The sequence below is a fragment of the Lepisosteus oculatus genome, chromosome 25, assembly GCF_040954835.1.
Source record: "Lepisosteus oculatus isolate fLepOcu1 chromosome 25, fLepOcu1.hap2, whole genome shotgun sequence".
NCBI classification, from domain to species: Eukaryota; Metazoa; Chordata; class Actinopteri; order Semionotiformes; family Lepisosteidae; genus Lepisosteus; species Lepisosteus oculatus.
The window spans coordinates 9,823,908-9,838,514 of record NC_090720.1 but is presented as its reverse complement, the minus strand read 5'-3'; the positions used below and the strand labels follow the sequence as shown (position 1 = coordinate 9,838,514).

The window sequence follows — 14,607 nt, the reverse complement described above, 5'->3', positions numbered from 1 at the left end:
AGCATCTCAAGAGGACTGGCTAATAAACTGATTTTTGTGTGACTTGTTTCCCCAAATTGTCAAGTGTTTTTTTTAATCATGTTAAATTGTGCAGCGCTTGTGATTTTCTTACCTGCAGTCTAAAAATAATCTATTTTATTTAGGTTAAGAGCTGAAATGCTTATGCACGAGACCAGCTGACTTGAACTGAAGTCTGCAGGCCTCAAGGTTGAGTTAAAGAAAGGCTGGTGTTTTTGTCATGAGTTTACATTGCCGTTTGATTTGTTGTTTTTTTTAGGAAAGGTCTTAAACAAGGATTTCAGTCCGCCTTCCCTCTTGATCGGTGAAAACGTTCAGTAACTCTAATTAAAAGGTTTAGGAGAATATGGTGTTGGATGTTGGATTTGCCATCAGGTGTTGTCTGGAATGAGAGAGTATTTTGTCGGCCACATGCAAGGAGGCTGGCATTGCTCACATTTCCTGTGTTGTTTTGGTGGCTGAAATGCAAAAGTGCCTATGTAAATATCCAGACAGCCAGGCTTGGCGGAACGCCTCTCAGAAATATTAAAATGATTTCTTTTACATTGCATAAAATGGGCGAGGCACATTGCCACCGTGCTTCCTCAGGTCCCGAATTCAGACGACGGGCCAGTTTGTTCCGGATTAAACACAGAACGATCCAGTTTGACGTTCTGAAAAAGGTCCACAAGAGTCTCTAATAAAATTAAGTGTGATGATCACAATGAGCTCAATTTCTGTAGCTCTAACTGTAGCAGTTACTGTAGCACCGCACAGAACAGAAGAGGCACTTCTCCGGCAGTGGCCACAGGTACAGCTATTTGACCTCTTTAGCTAAATAGTCCCCCAACCTTGAATGTTCCAAAGATATCAGCATGGCTGGTACACTGACCATGGCACTGCTGCAGTCTCCTTCCCAGTTGTGTGCGTAATGACATTGATACTCTGCTGAACAGCCTTTTGAATTGCTAGAAACTACGGGTCTGAATGAATCACATGTCCTTTTTCCACAGCCCTTATCTGCCTTCTTTTCCTCGCGCTGCCTGGGGCTGTTTTTAACACCTGGGCACTGTCAAGTAGCTCCGCTGACAGATGGGTAGCCTCAGCTCCCACTTTGCGGGACATAGCGTCATTGTGCCAGGGCATTTTTCTATGAGCTGGGTCAGGATGTGTGCAGGGCAGCATGGCCCGAGTTGCGCTTTGTTTAGAACTCCTAAGTTTGCTCAGGGTTTAATAAGGTCTCCAAACTGCTTTTAAGAGGTTAGGGAGTGGCTTAGAGAACAGAGATCAAAGCTGGCCTTAAATCCCAGGTGGATACCTCATAGTTCAGTGTTAGCTGTCCTTGATTGGCTGTTGTCACTCAACGATGGACAGGTTCCAAACGGAGGCCACTGGCTTGTCTGGTTCTCAAAGGTCCGCCATGCTTTCTGCTCACTTGCAGTGCGTAGAGCTGGCAGACGTACATAGATCTAAGTGTTACAAGCGTCTGTGTAACGTTTTGGACTGCATGATTTGATGAAATTAACTCTACTTTAAACAAGTCGTGGAAGATCACCCACATCTCTTTCTTTTCCTCGAAGGGCAGGGATGAAGAGAGCTCTGTGGTATCTGACAGCATGCCCAGCTTTAAAGCAGGCCAGAGATCAAGTTGGCTTGTGGTGATGAGGATGGCAAAGTAAGACTCAGGAGGGCACAGAACAGGGAGCTGCTCTAGGATATAGAGGGAGTGTCCGAGCTGGTGCTCAGCCTAAGACTTGAGCATGTACTTTTCCCTCTTAAGAACATTCTGAAGATTAACCAGGACAAACAAAATTAAGCCTCTGCCTTGTGTTGGAGGTGAACACCTATTGAATGTTTTGTATCGGTGCCTTTCAGTTTGTTTTCTTAAGAATTAGATTAGAGTTTGCCCAGTGCTTTTGGAATGCTGTTTAAACAGTATATGGCTAACAAGACTGCCAGGCAAACAATGTTTGAGACATAGTGGGACTTAACACAGGGATTAAAAATATTTACCCTGAGCCCTCTAACGGTTTACATAGAGGGAGGCCTGGTTTTCTGGAATGCTGTGAAAAGGCTTCAGAGTAACTGGGTGTTAATAGTTTGGTTTTGTTTTAGAAGTTTTTAAATCCAGTAATTAAAATGTAGTTTCAGTTTTCTTTCTGCATTGACTGCAGGAAGGTATGCATGAAATAAAACAACAGAGCTATAGTGAGTCAAGCTACAGTCACCTGATGACCCTTTTCGAAATCCTTCAAAATCATCGACAACGTCAGTCCATGCCGATCTCTTCCAAATGAGCCCTGAAACATGATCCAGAGGACACAAGGGAAAACGCCATGGAATTGTGTTTAAAACCAACAGCAAGAGGCACGTCTTTACTCAAAGAGTTGTGGGAGTATGGAACAGGCGACCATTCAAGAAGCAGCAGGATGAAATCCTTTGATCAATTAGATAATAACTACCAGAGGGGATAGATGGGCTAGTTTGTCCTCTGTTCATTTCGTACTGTTCTTATGCTCTCTTGGGTGTTTCCTGTTTGCTGTCTGCTATTTATAACTGCAATGAGGATAATTGTTGTTATCCTCATTGTAATCATTATCGGTTATTGTTTAATGATAAAAGTTTCAACTCCAGTTATTTCTCTGAAGAATCATTCATCTTCAACAACATGTTCAAAACACCAGTGGCTGTACTGGTAAAGAAAGGCGTTATCCATCTGGGTCATTGTGTTCTTTCAGTGTTCCTGGTTATGAACAAGTGCCCTTTAAAGATAAAGAGATTGATTACTTTTTAAGATCTTGAATATTCATGAGACATGTTAGTCTGTCCTGATATACTGGTTGTGTAATAGTTTCACATTACTTAAGTAACTTTTTCTGTAAGACTATACTATACACATCGTGTGCAAATATTGTTTGGTAAGTCAAAAAGTGATTCATATATTGTAAAGTATATTTATTTCTATAGTGGTGGCTTTGTGGATTATAAAAGATTAAATCCAAGATGGTCCCTGACATACTGTTACAAATAGGAGCTTACAAAAATGGTGAATAACAGAAAATACCCGTGTGGATTAATCAATAAGTAAATTAAATTATCCTAACCCCCAACTTGTAAAGATTTTGTCAAGAATATCCCCATGCGGGTGGTATTATTAGAGACACCTGCGTTCTTAGTGTGTATATCATGACAATATACACACTAAACAATACACAACATAATCATACAACATACAAGTTACTGTATAAGTATTTGCCAAACATGTGGAGCAAAAAGAAAATGAAGGATCCTAATAAAGATTGAATGTTTTTTAGATGTTTTTTCTGCGCGATAAGCAGAGTGACAACATGGTGACGCCTTGTTGGTTCAATTCTGGACCCAGGGTGCGTTCTGCACGGAGTTTGCATGGTCTCCCTGTGTCTGTGTGGGGTCTCCTTTGGGTGCTCCTGGTTCTTTCCCCAGTATAAAAAACACGCTGGTGGGCTACTGGGCTTCTGGCCTATTGGTCCTGGTGTGAGAGTGTCTGTGTCTGTGCCCTGCAGTTGCCTGGTGTCCTGTCCAGGGGGGGCTCTGCCTTGCGTCCACTGATCGCTGAGACAGGCTCCGGCTCCCCTGAGATCCTGCATTGGAGGAAGCGGTTAAAAAATGGATTGATGGAACAGAAGAATTTATATACAGCAGGATTTAGTCCAGTGGCGTGTGTGAGCACAGTGCAATGAAAATGAAAAACTCAGACAAGCCCTGAAATAAAATGAGTTGTCTGTTATTTTGCCCTCATTTAAACCATCCATCCAAGAGGCCGGTGGCAACATACTGTATCTCTGCCATGAAGATCCCCAGGGCGCAATTGGTATCTAAATCTTTAAAAGAGCTGACCAGACCGACCTACAGAACGGCTTTGGGATCCATATTGAAACAGGAGCACAGGTGGAAAGTGACAGGGTTTGAAGGACCTCTTTTGTCGAAAGATTTAGGAGGAGCGAGCTGCTCAGGCCTGTTGGAACGGATTCCTCCAGATCCCTCTGGAATTAGCTCAAGGGGCCAGTAAGCTGTAAACAAACAATCAGACAAGATGAGCTGAACAGCCGCTTCTCTTTCCTAATCTTCCTTGTTTTCCCACGTTGTGAACATGATCAACTCAGAGACACATGCTGCTGATGTAAATTACACCACACAAACTTGTCTGGAGCCTCACATAGACCCTGAATTCAAGAGACTGATTTACTACACACAAGCATGTTGCCTAGACTGTACACAAGAAATTAAGCACAGTAGTTTTGACATGGTGAAGTTAAATTAGTGGTGTATTTTCTTAGCAGACAACCTTGGCACAAGCTGGCCTTATTTACATGTACATTTGTATACAAACCAAACAGAGCTTAGAGAGTCGTGTCTGTGTGCAACCTGCAAAGGTTAACTCCACACCGAAAAGTAAAAATACAACACTTTTGGATATGGAATCTTTTTTCAGATATTTTGCAGTTATTTTTTTTTTAATTCTTCAAGATGGTAAATTCTTCTTCAAGGAGGTAACAAGTAGTTTGCAATTCTGCTTGTTTTAATTTGAAAATATTTTCATTACAACAGTATTAGAAGTGGAATTGCTTGCTGTATAGTCTTGACAATAAGACCTCTGTTTTGTAAAGGTAAATGTTAAATAGGATATATAGTTCCATATTATGTTTCTAAAGATGTAAAGTTGCATATAAAGATGAATTTTCAAATTACAGACTGTAGGCATTTAGTGGAACACTTGCTTGGAACGTAAATTGGTCAGTGAGTTCAGATAAGGAGTAAATGCTCAGATTGCTCAGATTGGGTGATGTAATTAGTTGAGTACCACGGGTATCTGTAGTAGGACCACAGCTCTTCCTGATTTATGTCAATGATCTAGATTCTGATATAGCTAGCAAACTCATCAGCTTTGCGGATTCCATATTGGTAGAACTGGCAAAGACTGTAGAAGCAGAAAAGGAGATTCAGAAGTATTTAGAAAACATTCCAAGACTGGGCAGATGACATTAAATGTAGAGAAGTACAGGATAGATACAAAAATACCAAATGGAAGACACTGAGACAGAAGAGGCTTCTTATGAAAAGTACCTGGGTGTTTGTATTAACACACCATATATGTCTTCTAGATAATGCAAGGAAGCAATAAAACAAGCAAGCTAAATGTCATGATATATATTTAAAAGTATTTGATTTACATCAAAGAATGTTAAATGCACTACTAAGGTTTCATTTAGAATATTGTGTTCACATTTGTCACCATGTCAGAGAAAATATATTGCTGCTCTGGAAACCATCCAGAAAAGAGCAACCAGATACATTGCAGAGCGTACAGGAATCTCTTACACTGACACCCTGAGGGAACTGGATGTTTTAGCCTTGAACAGAGAAGAATACAAGGAAATCTGATAAAAACAATCAAAATATTCTAAGTCAACATAGTGGACTTCTTCAAAATGAATAGTGAAACACTAACCAGAGGGTAAAAGTGGGAACTGTATGGAAGGGCATTTAAAACTGAGAACAGGAGGCACTGATTTACCCAAAGGGTGGTGGGAGTGTGGAACAAGCTGCCCCAACATGTACCTGAAGCTGATTCCCTGGTCTTTAAAAAAAAGGCCGAATGGTCACCCCTCATTTGACACTGTTCTTTTGTTCTTAAGTAATTAAGAAATGTATTTTCAGTACGTGTAGGTACTGCAAATTCATCATTTATTTTCATATCATTTTTCATGTAATTTTTTTCCTAGTTCAGGGCTCTTTGGGAAATTCGGGGTTGACAATCAACTGCGATTTGCCCCACATTTTCAGAGCTATAAATATCCATGTGAAAATGAGCAGTATATTAGAGTAAACATTCTATTACCTGATAAAATGTAGTGTGTGTTTTTTGGAGACCACTTTCCAATCATATCTCTCTTGTTGCTTTTCTTTTTATCCAGGAGGTTGGAAGAATGAAGGTTGAGCTGTTTGCTGACGTTGTTCCCAAAACAGCAGAGAATTTCAGGTAAGATTGTGCTTGGATTAATATATGGTATAATGATACCTTTGAACAGGTGGTTTTGCATAGGTAAATATGGCGGATGTTTTTTTTTATTTGAATGGAGAAGTCACAATAGAAATCTGACAGCTTTCTTTAACCAGTAAATGCAGGTCAGAGACTATTTCAATAACTGCTTGACTGCCTAGACCAAATATACTGGTCAGCTGGCTCTCACCAAATGTCTGCGAAATATGAAATAGGACATTTGTGTTAATCAGTTTAAAAAAAAAACTAAAAATGTGCTTAATCGCAGTGTTACCAGAGCTACTGTATATTATTTGGTTGAATGAACGGGACCGTTATTGGTGTTGAGATTGACAGTCTGTGAAGGTATTGGATGTTTCTAAATGTGCTGAGGTTATTCAGAATAAACAATTATCTGGCTGTCCAATTGTCCATTGATCCTCCTGAGAAATCCTGCAAATCGTCTGATGTAACTCTGGCTTTAATTCAAAACGTAAGCAAGCTTATATTGGGTTTTAAATCACTATGCCAAGGTAAAAAAAATGCATAATGAGAGTTAGGTTTTGAAATCTTCTTTGCGTAACTTGTGGATTTTTTCTTCTAAACAATTGGGCAGATTTGCAGCACGGAGGAACCAAGTTTTGCAAATTTAACCTGACATTGGTGTTGTAATAGTGCTACACATACCAGAGCAGAGGAGCGGGACTATTACTATGATGTTTGTCAGTTAAACGAATGCATTGGGGTTTTTTTTTAAGATCTCAGCAGAACTTTTCTGCTTTCATCTCACACCTGTTTTCACACCAGGTGTCTGCACACATTGAAAGAAAGGGAAACAAAAACACAGCAGCAACTAGGGAGGAGAGACGTTTAAGCCTTTTAAAAGTATTTTGCATCAGTTCAACTTGTTCTTCCTATGCTTTTTAACTCCAAATACAGCCCAGAAATTTTGCAAACTCTAAATTGTGATGAGACAAGATCAGATCATTTTATTGGCCATATCCAATTTCTTGTATTAGGAATCAGGCCAACTAAATCAGGCACCTACAGTAGCACGGGTGGTGTGGTGGCTCTGTGGCTCAGGATCTGTGCCTGTGGCTGGAAGGTTGCCAGTTCGTATCCTGTGGCTGGTAGAGGAATCCTACTCCGTTGGGCCCCTGAGCAAGGCCCTTCACCCCAGCTGCTCCAGGGGCGCTGTATAAATGGCTGACCCTGCGCTCTGACCCCCAGCTTCTCTCCCTGTCTGTGTGTCTCATATAGAGCAAGCTGGGGTATGCGAAAAGACACATTCCTAATTCAAGAAATTGTATAGGGCCAATAAAGTGATCTGATCTTTTCTTATGTTTTATACCTGATGCCACGTTATAGCAGAGTGAGCTGTAGGCTGAACAGAGACAAACAGGCCATCACTCACATGGCGTGTAATAAGCTGTTTACAATCTGACAGGGGATGAGGACCGTGTAGGTAACTGTTGATGCCTTTTTAACATGAATAACATGTCCTGTCCTCTTGTTCTTTTTCAGGCAGTTCTGCACAGGAGAATTCAGGTGAGTGGGATCAGCTGTTGTCTGGGAACCAAACAAGGCCCTCTTTGCTGTGCACTTTGATCTGTATCCGATTCTAAGGGCTGTGCAATCGTGTACAAACTGTACCAGCCTAGCAGAAACAGATAAATGCCAAGGGTTCATCGATACAAGTGTAGCAAAGAAAGTAGCGACGTGCCTGACGCATGCTTACGTCACAACCTGCTTTTAACCAAGTGCCTCAGGGACAAGAGTACAGGACAAGTGGCAAGACAAAGAGTGCGCTTTGTGTTGTGCACGGTTCCACTGTAGCTGTCGCCACCCAACTCTTGTCTTTGGTTTCAGAAATATAGCCATGCTGTCTCTAATCTGCATTCATGCACCTTGAAGTTATCTCGTGCTCTATTGAAATAATAGCTGAGCCTGCCTCTTGTTTCTTGTTAAGGGAGGATACTGATCTCTGGGTTGGCATCAGGTGTGTGTGTGTATCCTGGCATTGATCTTTCTTGAGCAGATGAACCTTACAGGTGCGGAAGGTGCAGGGAACAAAGGTGTAGCAGCAAACAAGAAGATTGAAATTTGGTTTGGGCTTCTTCTGCCAAACTTTTTACTTCAAATCCCTGAATGTGGTATAAGAAGAACACAAGACCAGTAAGAAACAAGAGGAGATCATTCGGCCCATCCAGCCCGTTTGGTAGTTAATAGCTAATTGGTCCAAGGATCTCATCCAGGTGTTTCTTGGGGGAAACCAGGGTATCAGCTTCAATCGTGTGGAAGGTGTCTTGTCCCATCCTCCCTCCACCCTTTGGTTAAAGAATGGCCTTCTGTTCTCACGAAGTTTCCCCTTGTGTTTTGGTTCCTGTTTCATCGTTCATATTGACACAATCCAAGTCAGTTGCTTGGGTGGTTTATCAAAGCTGTGATGTCATGAGGGGCAGAGCTCTTGAGGGCTGGTACGTCTCCCAAGTGTGTCTGTTCTTGGAGGCTGTTTACACTTGTCCAAGATGGGGACTGGATCTGCTGGCAATCCATAGAGCAGGGAGCAGCTGTGCACCCTGTTCAAGTCTAGATAAATCAAGGGCCGAACCAGCAGTAGAGAGCTTGGGTGAAGAGGGGCGCAAAGAGGTATGTGAAGTCGGTAGGAGGGACTTCACCAGTTCAGCGAAGACTGTGCCTGTGAGCCGCTCTGCGTCTGCGAGGCCTGGAGTCCTGTGAAGACGGTGCCTTTGTCACCTGGAACTTAAGAAAAGCTACGAAGGCTGTGGCTCATTAATATGAACTGAGGCAGAAGGAAAGGCAATGCAAGACCAATCCAAGAGGCAAAGCTGGAACCAGAAACACATTGCGCATGTGTTGAAAAGGATTGTTCCAATCATCTTGGGCAAAGGCTTTATCTGAATGAAACAAGAACCTGGTGGAGACCTGGGGAATGGTGAACTGGAAATGAAATGACCTACCAGACGAAGATTCCAAAAAGAGTTAATAATAATAATTGCTTACACTTTCTAGACACTCCACTCAAAGCGCTTCACAGGTAATGGGGATCCTCTCCACCACCAGTGTGCAGCCCCACCTGGATGATGCGACGGCAGCCATAGTGCGCCAGAACGCTCGCCACACACCAGCTCTCAGTGGGGAGGAGAGCAGAGTGATGAAGCCAGTTCAGAGATGGGGATTATTAGGAGGCCATGATTGATAAGGGCCAATGGGAAATTTGCCCATGACGCCGGGGTTATACCCCTACTCTTTTCGAGAAATGCCCTTGTCCTTTCGGTGTAAAGCCTGTTTGATAGTGACGGAGCTCAGGCAGTTATTGCATCTGGAGTCCTTACTGCTGCCCGTTGAGGAAGATTGCTTTATTAAATACCGACCTGAAAAAGTAATATTGATTATACAAGAGAATCGGTAAACTACATATATTAAACTATGTGAATAAGTGAATATTGCTGCTTCCAGAAGTCAACAAGTTACGTTGTATCCAACGGCATGTTTGTGTGATTCTCCTCTTTGCATAACACATGGCAACAGAGAATAAGTAGAACACACAGTACGCTTCGAGTATGAAGACATGGATGGCATCGTAGCCTGTGGGGCTATTGCACAAAAGACAGGACATTGCATACCTTGGTTTCAAGTTTGGTGTGGAATTCATCCCTTGATAGACTGACAACTGCGTTTGTGCTGCAATAGTGAATATATTTCTTTTGCACTAAACATTTTGATGCATTTCATGGCATTTGTCTTTTTATTTTAACAGGAAGGATGGCGTTCCTATTGGGTACAAAGGCAGTACATTCCATAGGTAAGGTATATAGTAAAAAAGCATTGCGTATTTTTCTGTGGTGTCCCATTTGGCAAACTTACAAAATGCAACATACACATTTTTTTTTAAACATTCAAAACCTGAATGCTCAGACTGAAAACATCTAAGAGTAAGAGACAGTAAATGTCAGAAAAAACTCAAGAGAGAATACTGAAATATGGTGATGGCAGTTGTATGCAGACTTGCACACCCAGTATTTGGTAGAAGCACCTTTTGGTAACAATTACAGTGGCACTTGTTTTAGGGCAAGTCTCTACCAGATTTGCACACCGGCTTGGTGCGGTTTTTGTCCATTCATCTTGGCAGATGTACTCAGGTTCTCTCAGCTTGGTAGGGGCTTGCTAATGGACAGCAGTTTTTTCAGTCTTTCCACTGACTCAGGGTTCAGGAAACCAGGAATTTGACTGTGCTGCTTAAGGACAATCCGTTTCTTATTCTTAAGCTCCTCTGGTGTACTGTAGCTTTGGCCTTGTGCTTTGGAATTATTGTCTGGATCAGTCTTTGTCCCAGCTTGCCCAAGTTTTAGGTCTGACACAAGTTCGTCTCTAAGATTTGCCAGTACCTCATACGGCGCTTCATCTGTAATCCCACTCGACGACAGTCTTCGCAGTCCCTGCTGATGTGAAGCAGAACAATAACATCTTGCTGCCATCACCATGTCTGACAGGAGGGATGACAGAGTGATAAAACTTTTGGCTTTGCGTCAGATGTAGTGCTTTGCATTTAGACCAGTAAATTCCAGTTTTTATCCCGTTTGACCAGAAAACTCATGTTTTTGGCAATATCACTTAGGTGCTGTGTTGCACACATCATGTGGGATATGGGATTTTTTTTCCTAGTTCCATTTAAGCCAGGATATTGTTGTCCCAAGGGCATTTTCTCCTGCTCTGGAACTCTTTAGAGTTGTCATTGACCTCATGGTGGCATTCCTGGGCAGTGCGGTGGCTCTGTGGCTCAGGATCTGTGGCTGCAGGGTTACCGGTTCGTAATCGGCGGCCAGCAGAGGAATCCTACTCCTGAGCAAGGCCCTTAACCCCAGCTGCTCCAGGGGTGCCGTATAAATGGCTGACCCTGCGCTCTGACCCCAAGCTTCTCTCCCTGTCTTTGTGTCTCATGGAGAGCAAGTTGAGGTATGCAAAAAGATGCATTCCTAATGCAAGAAATTGTATATGTCCAATAAAGTGATCTGATCTTATCTTAACAAGTTTAGCCCTTGCCAGGCTGCTCAGTTTGGAGGGACAGCCTGATGAAGGCATAGTTTAGGTGCCTTCCACTTAATGATCCCACTTAATCATCAGCATTCTGAAAGAGATGTTAGGGGCCACTGAAATGTCTTGCCCTTCTCCTGATCTGTGTCTTTATCTGGTTTTATTTCTGTGTTGTTTTATAAAGCTTCTTGGTCTACATGGTTGAATGTTTCTGTGAACTCTTATGTCATAGACAGGTGTATTCATTCTGAAATCGTGTGAACTACTGTTCTTGCACGGAGACCACTCAGCTGATTCTGTGACTCATATAGTTAATTTTGTGCACCTAAATTAATTTAGGCTTGCCACAGTAAAGGGTTTGAATACGAATTCACTAATGGCTTTTCCATTTTTCTTTTCTGTTGCTGATTTCTTTCTCCCTGACTTTTGCTTTCAGTGTGTGGAGCAGGTGTGTATATAGAGCAGATATTACACCCCAGTATAACAATATTAATAAATAAACCAATATCGCAAAGATATTACAAATCGAAATGCCATGGCTACAAGCTTTAAGGCATCAAACTCTGAAAACTGTGCGCTGAATACTTTTTCAATGCTCTTCCAGCATCATACATTGGAAAAAACAAACATTTTATATGCACCTGGAGCTGTTATTACTCAAAAGGAAGTTCTATAGTTTGTTTTTTCTAGGTGCGTTCTCAGATTGATGTTTGTTTTGAAGAGCTTGTCTTTTGGAACCATGTGGTTCTGTGCTGGAGGGGCAGGCTTGACTTCTGGGTGCAGTATGGGAACCATGATCTATGAGATCAGGCTTCTCATTGGCTGCCGGATGGTTAATAAAAGGTACACGATAGTCTTCTGTAAATTTATCAGCAGCACCCCCTGAATTTCCATGGGTTACATATTCTTTGTAGTAACCAGAAATCCTGGAAATCATTCAAAGAAGACAAGTTATTGGTTGTCTGATAATGGCTGTATACAACACCTGCAGTAATTATTTATCAGAAAAGAAAAGCACTGCTACCAGTAGTAGCACTTAAGGGACGTTGCAGGAGCTTGTTGGTCATCTTCACATGGTTTTAATTAGGCCCAACCCTTTATGCTAGGAGGGTGCAGCTTCTGAAATGTTACTATTGCTGTATGACCCTTAGGGACTGCTCTACCAGGTCATGTAACCAGCTTCTGCCCCTTTGAAATAGGATTGTTGGCATGGCAATCGAGGTATAGTGGTTGTGGTTCCCATTGTTCATGATCTTCCTTGTGTGACCACATTCCAGCTCTCTTCCTCCTGCTGCTTGTATAAAAATAGCTTTCTTGTCAGGTGACAGTGTTGCGGTTCTGCTGTGGACGCCCAGGCTCATCAGGTTTGAGCCTGGCTGAATATTGGTGGGATGGGTTTTGTGGCTTCTTGGTCCAGAGACCAGTAAACATGCAAATGCTTGTTTACAAGAGGAGTTGCACAGAATCCCACAAAACAGCATCTGCAACGTGATGCCCAGTATGCATCTCACAGATACACAGCTTATATTGCTTTCGGTGGTGGAAAGGTCACACATGCTGTTAGCCTGTGACCATTACAGCAGACACTCTGCTGAAGACGTATAAATCAGTACCATGAATTAACCTGTCACATCTGTGCAACAAAATGTCAGGGCTTCTGCTACAAAATCTTTTTTCTTATGCCTATATGAATTTCCCGGATTTCTAAGAAATTTCTTTTGATGCCCTAATATCCAATGCAACACGCATTCAACATCCCTCTGGACAATTCCGGATCACCCAGATGACATCACGTATTTCCAGCAGCCTTATTTACTGCATCTCTTGCAGAAAATGCCCAGCTATTTACATTTTTACATTGACGCGACAGAAAGGAGACTGGCAGACTGTTTCAGGGAACATGACAGGGCTGTGAAGGTCAAAGATCTGTCGAAGCTGATAGTTTCCCGTTTCACCTTTCTCATCTTAACATCTGTGTCCTCACAGAGGGATTCTGGGACTCCTAAATGCAGAAAGACATCCAAAACCAAAATTATCCTGAAACTTGGATCACACCTTCCCTCTTCTCTAAACGAAAGATTCTTCTTGGAAATCCTCTCTATTCGTTTGCAGATTTCAGCTTTCCACACCTCTCCTCTAGTTCTCCATGAGTTTGGACAGTTTGGACTGACCTTTTGGTCCTCATGTGCCTTATTCATATGCTGTTTTTATTTGCACTTATAATAATAATAATTATAATAATTGCTTACGCTTATATAGTGTTTTTCTGGACACTCCACTCAAAGCGCTTTACAGGTAATGGGGACTCCCCTCCACCACCACCAGTGTGCAGCCCCACCTGGATGATGCGATGGCAGCCATAGTGCGCCAGAACGCTCACCAGTCATCAGCTATCAGTGGGGAGGAGAGCAGAGTGATGAAGCCAATTCATAGAGGGGGGTTCTTAGGAGGCCGTGATTGGTAAGGGCCAACGGGAAATTTGGCCAGGACGCCGGGGTTATACCCCTACTCTTTTCGAGAAATGCCCTGGGATTTTTAATGACCACAGAGAGACAGGACCTCGGTTTTACGTCTCATCCGAAGGACGGCGCCTGTTTACAGTATAGTGTCCCCGTCACTATACTGGGGCATTAGGACCCACATGGACTGCAGGGTGAGCGCCCCCTGCTGGCCCCACTAACACCTCTTCCAGCAGCAACCTTAGTTTTTCCCAGGAGGTCCCCCATCCAGGTACTGACCAGGCTCACACCTGCTTAGCTTGAAGAATGTTGTCTTTCTTTTCATTTTCTGTTCTTTTTTAATATATATGTGTGTGTTTAAGTGAAATGGAGAGCTGGACCTGGTGTAATTGATAGGGATTAGCTTAATATCGCCCTGTGTCTGGGAATGCGATTTGTAACTTGAGTCACTGCGTAGTTCTCTCCAGTCTACAGGCTCTACAGTAATGCACTCAGTGGGGGGAAAAATTCAGTTTGGGCTGAAATTTTAGCATACGTGTTTGGGCACAGGTTTCTCATACTGCAACAGATATTGCTAATTGACAAGACAAATACTCAGGACAATCTTTCTGGATATAAGGATTTTCTATTTCACAATGTGCATCGTGGAAGAGCTACCAGTCACAGGGAAAGCATGACGAGGGTGTTCACCTGGACAAGTCGGGTCCACGCACCTGTATTGTGCAGCATAAGAAAGCAAAGTGAGTTTCCCAGGGCTCAGATTAGCATTATGTGAGATTTAAGCCTTATCTGTGCAGGTGTCCAATTAGTATGGCAATTTATAAAAATTAACTTCCACCTTTTTTGGTCCTTGTTTGCTTTTGTCAGGCTTGCATTGTCACCAGTTTCATACTTATGACTCTTTATTTACCGTTCAGCCAACCAGCGTTAAAAAAGACAGCAGTTTGATCAAGAGTTGAATGTACTGTGTATATATTTTCTTCTGCAGAGTTGCGAAACAGCCTTTTTATGGCAAAGGTTGTCCTGTCAGGTTTCGTCTTGATTTCAAAATCCTCATGCTCACCTATAAGGCTCTGC

At 42.4% G+C, this 14,607-nt stretch overlaps 1 protein-coding gene across 1 annotated transcript in view; it reads left to right on the top strand.

Annotated features, from left to right (window-relative positions):
* ppih (peptidylprolyl isomerase H (cyclophilin H)) overlaps positions 1–14,607 on the top strand; it is a 56,834-nt gene that overhangs the window by 28,482 nt on the left and 13,745 nt on the right. The window contains exons 2-4 of the mRNA XM_006641917.3: positions 5,952–6,016; positions 7,541–7,564; positions 9,798–9,842. Of these exons, the coding sequence (XP_006641980.1) occupies positions 5,952–6,016; positions 7,541–7,564; positions 9,798–9,842 (134 nt within the window). The remainder of the gene's footprint in view (positions 1–5,951; positions 6,017–7,540; positions 7,565–9,797; positions 9,843–14,607) is intronic.